The sequence below is a fragment of the Berghia stephanieae genome, unplaced genomic scaffold, assembly GCF_034508935.2.
Source record: "Berghia stephanieae isolate SIO BIC M18660-M18661 unplaced genomic scaffold, UCSD_Bste_1.3 scaffold2505, whole genome shotgun sequence".
Lineage (NCBI taxonomy): Eukaryota > Metazoa > Mollusca > Gastropoda > Nudibranchia > Aeolidiidae > Berghia > Berghia stephanieae.
Genome location: NW_027623629.1, coordinates 2,026 through 9,643, shown reverse-complemented (window position 1 = coordinate 9,643; position 7,618 = coordinate 2,026). Strand labels below are relative to the sequence as shown.

The 7,618-nt window shown below is 35.3% G+C and overlaps 1 protein-coding gene across 9 annotated transcripts; it reads right to left on the bottom strand.

The window, feature by feature from the left end:
* Positions 1-2,089: 2,089 nt before the first annotated feature.
* On the bottom strand, positions 2,090-7,217 carry LOC144961456 (uncharacterized). Of its 9 annotated transcripts, none has more exons than XM_078894637.1 (2): positions 7,037-7,217; positions 2,090-4,128 (listed from the first exon to the last, which is right to left on the bottom strand). In XM_078894637.1, exon 2 carries the CDS (start codon positions 3,963-3,965, stop codon positions 2,901-2,903), a length of 1,065 nt encoding a protein of 354 aa, XP_078750763.1. In that variant the 5' UTR covers positions 3,966-4,128; positions 7,037-7,217; the 3' UTR covers positions 2,090-2,900. The 9 variants fall into 9 exon arrangements, with proteins under 9 accessions (XP_078750763.1, XP_078750765.1, XP_078750762.1 ...); XM_078894639.1 differs by lacking the exon at positions 7,037-7,217 and adding an exon at positions 6,783-6,803; XM_078894636.1 differs by lacking the exon at positions 7,037-7,217 and adding an exon at positions 6,652-6,748.
* Between the last annotated feature and the right edge of the window lie 401 nt (positions 7,218-7,618).

The window sequence follows — 7,618 nt, the reverse complement described above, 5'->3', positions numbered from 1 at the left end:
AAAAGATCAGGTTCCCGACTATACAAAAAAACAAAAGCTGAAATTTTTGATTTGTTTTATTGAAAGTGAGGGAAAGGGTTTTCGTACATTTAAAATACAACTTTTTAAATTTCCCATAATATTGTTTTAAAGTACTTCAGCGAACGCGGGCAATTTTCCCTAGAACGCCTCAAATCCAACTGCCTAGAGGTGTGATTGACCTACTCAACTTTTTAAATTTTAAGAAAAAAAAAAGGAAGAAGGAAAGCGAGGTGGTAAAAAAGTTAAAAGCAAACTCGGTAGCATGCCTAACCCAACAGTAACTAATAAAAAATACACCATCTGAAACCCAAAAACGAACCCCCCTTCAAAAAAATTTAGTAACAAAAGGCTTCCTTTTGTGAATTCACTACACACAAAAAATAAAAAATCTAAAAATCCAAACAGTGAACTGTGTAGTATTGAAACAAAAAAGAGCTAAATTCGTGCATTCATTTGGGCCAACACAAACCCAGAATTATCCGTGGACAAAGTAAACTAAAGACAATATTAAGTCCTGCGATTTTTTTTCAAAAAAGAATAGAGGTTTTCGAAATGTAGAAAATTCCTAGAGAGGAAGAAAAGATGAAGGAAAAGAAAAGAAAACGAAGGAACCCGGTGGCAGGGGGCGGGTATTTTTTTCACCGTTGATAAAAGCTCACAGGTTGTGAGCTAACAAAGTTCAAACTGACTGTGAAATAATTTGGGTAAAGCGTTAAAATTCAAGGCCTTTGTATGTGCCACACCAAAAACTCCCCTTTCAGAAAAAGAAAATTAGGAATTCCGTGGCTCTCACACACATGGTTTGAAAATTTCCCCACAAAAAGTACCATGAAGTATCCTAGACGGCAGTCTCGGATGAATGTCCAGTCATATCAGGAGTACCACAGGGAACGGTGCTAGGACCCATACTATTTCTTTGTTTCATCAATGACCTACCTCTACGAGTAAAATCTCAGATTATGTTATTGGCCGATGACTGTCTAATATACCGACAAATAAAATCTGCAAACGATCAAAAATTGCTACACGAGGATTTGAATAGTCTCGAACAGTGGGCTAATGATTGGGGAATGAAATTTAACGCAAACAAATGCTACATCCTCAGCACATCTAAAAAGTACAATGAGACCTACAAGTTAAACAACACCATCCTGAAACAAGTTGATGATAACCCATACCTTGGCATCACCTTCTCAAAGGAATTCAAATGGGGTAAACACATTAACAAAATAACCCAAAAGGCAAGCTCCACCTTTCTCCCCCGAAATATTTGCCACGCCCCAACGTCATGCAACAAAACACCTACCTCGCACTTGTGAGATCACATTTGGAATACGGAGCAGTTGCTTGGGACCACTACCTGAAAGAGAATATTCAAAAACTTGAGAGAGTCCAGAGACAAGATGCCCTGTTCATAACTGGGAACTATAAGAGCAGAACCCCAGGATGCGTGACAAAAATGTTAGAAGAAAGAAGCCTCATCAGCCTCCAACAAAGAAGAAAAGAAACCCGTCTGTCATTCATGTTTAAGATTATAACAAACCAAATACCATCAAATAAAGGCGGACTCCTTTTTCACGCCACGACCAAACAAAATAAAAATCCGAGCACTCACTTTTGCCAACCACATAACCGAAAACTCCATTGAGAGATACGCCACAAACAATTCGAACTGCTTCAAAATCCCACGAAACTAAATAAATTCTTTCTTCATTAGAACTATCTCGGAGTGGAATGGGCTGGATGAACTGGTCACCATGGCACCACACCTAAACGATTCCAAGGCGCGACTGACATGGGCCCGCGCCCATTGAGGACGCCGCTGAAATATAACCAGACCATTGGTTTCTTCAGCGCCTACCATACAGATACAGATACAGCTCCAGAGAAAAGAAACGCAATGTAATGTACTGTATTCCTATGAAATAATCAATTCATAAAGTGCGCAGAATCCACAAAATCCTCCAAAGGTATTGTTAGACTAAATCCGCGTACTTGAAAATTATTAAATCTGTAATTTTAGGAGATAATTATTGTAGTCGCTATTGATAACTGTAAAAATCAACGATTTACTCTCACAGTGATTTAATAACACTTCAAAATTCTCGAAATTATGTAGTCTGTAATCAATTTTCATTTTCAATACTTTTTAATGACTTAGACGTGCTCATTATGAAGTTCTGAAATTGGACCCAAAATTTCGTAATTCGACACGGACACGATAGCAATGGAACAGTTATTTTATCAAGTTGTCTCATGTTACTTGAAAAAAAAACTAGTTGTTCTTTTCATTTTTATCAGTGGCAGGAACATTTCAATAATGTGTTGCTTTCAAGTATCTATATTTTCCTTTGTCACTATGATCTGTAAAAATGTCTAAAACGTGTCTCCGTGTCTAAGTACCACGTAATACATAATGAAATTCATAAAAGAACTGAAATGCAGGACGTCACCATCTCCATCCAACAAAGCCGTAGGTGGCTAGGATATGTCCTCCGCATGAAAGATGACCGCTACTCCAAAAAAAAGCATTTTAATGGAAGGAGAATAACAAAAGACGAAAACGAGGACGACCAAAGACTGGAGAGCTGCCATGGGAGCATGGCAGCACAGGATAGGGAGGAATGACCAATTTGGATGACCCAGTAATATCTCCATAGTGACGAAGTTGAAAATTTATGAAAACTTGAACACTGGAATTTTTTTCAAAAATGTCGCCGTTAGAGAGAAAACAACGAATTAAAATTTTAGAAGTCGTTGCAAAATGTATTGAAAATTTGTTAATATTTTTTTCCAGGCTTGGCAACCGCATTTTTTGTAAAATGTTGATGTCTAGAATGAAAAAAATATCCTCATTATATCAAAGTTTTCAAGGTCTGTTAATTTTTGCTAGTTTTCATTTTAAAAATCGACATAAACATCTTCTTGTAATTAGAACTCATAAAATAATAAATAAAAATATTCAGAGACGCATTCGTCGTTTCAAGTAGATAATTAAAATAGAAAATTAAGTGGAGCAAATTTTCTCTGGCACCGCCTTCTTTGAGCTCAGCTGAGAAAAGCATAACGTATGTTGAAACCATGATGGGAGTGAAGGAAATCAGGAATAGAGCGGAAATCATTGTCACCATTTTAGTGACCTTGGCATCTCGGGACGACAATTGATTTTTTGACGACACTTCTGTTTTGGCATCCGCCGATGAATTTCCCGTCACCCCCTGTCTCCATTTTGCATTTTGTTTCAATTTATACAACAAAATGTACGTGGATACTATCATTCCAACAAAAGCAAACGTTGGAAAAAATATTCCAATCACGAAAAATAACGGTCCTTCAACTTCGGCTCTCTCTTCTCTGAACATTAACGTGTAAAGAGTTCTGTTCCTTTCAGGGGAGAATACCCAGTCGAAATAGTTGACGTAGTAAACTGGTACGGCTAGGGCACAGCTCAGGACAAAAAAGAACACGATGACGCACGTTACTCGTTTAGTCGTGATGATTTGTTTCACTTTTAACGGATATGTGACACACAAGCAACGTTCTATGGTGATAAAAGCAGTAGTGAAGGTAGTTACTTTCACAAATACTATATGTGGCCAGGCTGCGAAAAGATAGTGTGCTCCCTTTGGTCTAAACGGCAGATCTAATTCCATGAATGGAGGAAAAAGAAAAAGGTTGAAAAATACTTGTGAAAAACAGCTGATAAAGTCTGAGATAGATAGACCAATAAGGCTGACGTTCATTGGTTCTTTTACACCCAGCTTGATATAAACAAGAAAGTTGATAACGTTGGTGGTGACACCAAACAAAGCTATTGGTTGACAGATGCATCCCAAAAGAATCATACGAAGCCAGTATAGAGTATGTTCTGAGACGAGAGGCTGTATGATGGTTTCCTGGATGTTACATCCGTCATCCGTCGTATTCTGGGAGGGGCAAGGCATTTTTTCTGCCGAACAAACCTGGGGCCGGATAAGGAGGACCTCCAAAAACCGAGTCAGATGGAAGAGTGCTGTTGCGGCCCTGAATCAGATGATTTAGTCAAGTAAGTCAAGTTTGGGGATTCAAAACAAGAACTAAGTCGTTCTAGGAGTTGATGTTGAATATCTGTAGAGGATAACAATGATAGATTTTTAATGGAATAAGATAATGACTAGTATTAGACGACCGTGGCTCAGTGTTACGGTCTTTGCTTCTAACCCAAAAGATATCGAGTTGGAATATCCGCTGCACTGGGGGGTCTTGAGCAAATCACCTCGCCCTAGCACAGTTCGAGTAAATCAAATGATGAAGACGATAATAAAAGCTTTTATAAGTTTGTATATATAAGAGCCATAATTTGTCATTTTATATCCTTCAGAATATCTCTTTTATATTCAGAACATTGCAGAAAAGGGACGCTTTCGTTCTTTACTTTGGAAACCGGTTATAGCAAGGATCGGATAAACGAGAATGTTGCCAAAATATTTGCAATCCTCACTATATCAGGTCTCCACAGCTTCAGAAGTGAACTTGTTTCGTTTACTTGCATCTTTGAGGGTAAGTAGATCCATAAGTCCCTTGTTTGAGTCTAAGTGCGGCTATGTGGTCGTGTGGTATGACACTCGCTTTCAGATCGGAAGGTCCTGGGTTTGAGTTGAGTCCTTGAGCGCATAGTTGAGTTCTTGGAGAAGGCTCTTTACTTACCGTTAGCAGCGTTGTCTCTGCCCGAAAGAAAATGTAATACCGCCTAACAGGCATCATGTCTCATTCTACATGTCACGTGTTGCTGTTGGCCAGGGGCCTTTGTAAAACCCTTTGAGCACATTTAGTGTATTGTGATATATAAAAGCTTCAGCTTAAGAATCCCGCTCTGGATGGCGCAATGTTGAGTTCCTGGAAAAGTCTCTTCACTCACATTTTCTCACGATATAAGATAAATAATGATAATTATTTCTTTTTCCTATTGTTTTGTTTTGTTTTCTTTTTACCTTTTTTACTTTCTTTTCTTATTTTGGCAACATTCCAAGTTCCAATCAACCAGTAGATTTTTGACAAATCAAAACATAGAATTTGTGATACACCTTCACACGCTCTAGGACAAACATAGTTGTTTGTCTATAAACAACAACGTGAATGAAATCGACCTCTCTCTCTCTCTCTCTCTCTCTCTCTCTCTCTCTCTCTCTCTCTCTCTCTCTCTCTGATCATTGTTATTGTTTGTTGTTTCTTTTATACCAAATGTATGCCTATTTATCACACGATTTTCTCGTTTAAGTTTACACATAGTTTTCTGTGTTGATTCTATTAATCAAGAGGTAGAACAATGAGTAATTTACCTAAAAGCGATTGTAAAACGTATGTAGTTCGCTCTCTTTACCGATCACTGCCATTTTTTACAATATGACAACTGTCCGAGAGGTGTGGTTTTCTAGGTGTCAATTGATCAAACGGTAGAACAGTGTGTACAGACATTTACCATCGATTGTGAAACAGGTGTAGTTTTCTGTTTACAAATCACTGCCATTTTTTACATTATGTCGAAAAAAAAAATGTAATTTCGACAAACAGGCGTCATGTCCAGTTCTACATGTTACGTGTTGCTGTTGGCAATATATATATATTCCGTTGCATTTGGGGTGAAAAACAAATGTAAGTATTCAGAGCCTATGACAGATGGATTAATATAATCATAATCATAATAATAATAATGATAATCATAATAATAATAATGATAATAATAATAATAATAATAATAATAATAATAATAATAATAATAATAATAATAATAATAATAATAATAATAATAATAATAATAATAATAATAATAATAATAATAATAATAATAACAATAAGAATAATAATGATAATGATAATAATAATAACAACAACAATGATGATGATGATGATGATAATAATAAATTGTGCTTATATTGCGCATATTCCTGTTGGAGGGGCTCGATGCGCTTTAGAATAAAAACAAACATGAAATATCTCATACAAATATTAGCAATATATATATATATATATATATATATATATATATATATATATATATATATATATATATATATATATATATAAATTCAACGAAAAAGTGTCACACGTAACAGGGACATAAATAGATACATTAAAATTGTTTAATAAGTTGTGATTGTTTAAAACCAATAAACATATCTAGGGACTATATAAAAAAAAAATTATGTCACATTTCTTGATTTCTAATGATCAAATCTTATACTGTTTGTTAAAAAGGTACGTTTTAAAATGTTTTTTAAAAGAATATTTTGAGTCGAAAAATATAATGTTCCAAATTTGGGGCCCTGCAAATTTAAAAGATCTTTCACCATATTATGTTTTTTAGCCTCACTTTGGGTTTCTTTAAGACATTGACGTAGACGATCGTGAATTGCGCCCAAGTGAATAAATGTTAAGAATATCTTTAAGGTAGGATGGCGCTTCGTTAATTTCTTTAGAGACAATTTGATGGCAATTGCATGCTATTTTATAATTAATAAGTGCCTCAACAGCCAACCAATGAAGATTCGTGTGTGATTGCCTAGTTTGTACAGCAGTTCTAGTGACAATATTGTGGGCTGCAATGTATTCTATTCGCTGTAATTTAGAAATGTGTTTTGCTGGAAGGCCTACCAAAGAGAATTGCAATAATATAGACGAGAAAGTGTAATTGTTTATTATATATTTTATACATATTATCATATCACTAATATGTCTTTAAATGGTTCAGAGGATTCTTATAAATCAATTGAGACGTGAGTTACCAATTTGGCGTATTTTAAAGTAAACTTATAATATTGGAAAAAGGTTTTGAATATTGATTGATCTGTTTCCCTATGACTCTTCTCTCCCAATTTGTAGCGTTTTATTTTCTCAGCCATTGGGTTTGAAATAAAAGTACGGTCTATGATGACGCGGGCCCAGTTTGCTGTTAATATAAAAATTGTGCCCATCGTGGTTAAATCGATACAATTTATCGGCAATACATTTACAAAACACATTGTAAAGAACACTTTACTTCATAATATAACCTATTATGTGAGAACATTTTTTTTAAACTAACAAAATGGCATTTACGCTCAAGACCTTTTATACCGTAGGGTTTTTGTCTTTGTTTTTGTTTGTTTCTTTGTTTGTTTGTATGTTTGTTTACGTTTGTGTGTGTGTGTGTTGGGGAGGGTTTTTTTTTTTGGGTGGGGGGAGGAGTTACTGTTTTCAATTTGTTGTTTTTTTTTTTGTTGTTTTTTTTTTTTTTTTTTTTTTTTTGGGGGGGGGGGGGGGGGTTGTGCTTTTTTAATTTTCCGTTTTATTTTGTTATGTTTATTTGACTTATTTTAAATGGGTGATGATGGGAAGGGGGGGGGTTGCTATCTTCTTAAAAGTAATCGTTATATAAAGTAAAATAAAACTGTTTTGTTGGTGTTGGGTCGAGTTGTAACTGTGATCAAATAAAGTATATTAGATAATATCGATTCTGGTGATAAAGCTTTTAGTGTGGTTGCCATTTGTTGCCATTTCCATGATAACCCAAGTCTGAAGTACATTTGTGTAATCATGTTATTAGAAATAAATGGAAAACAAAATACCCTTATTATCGAAT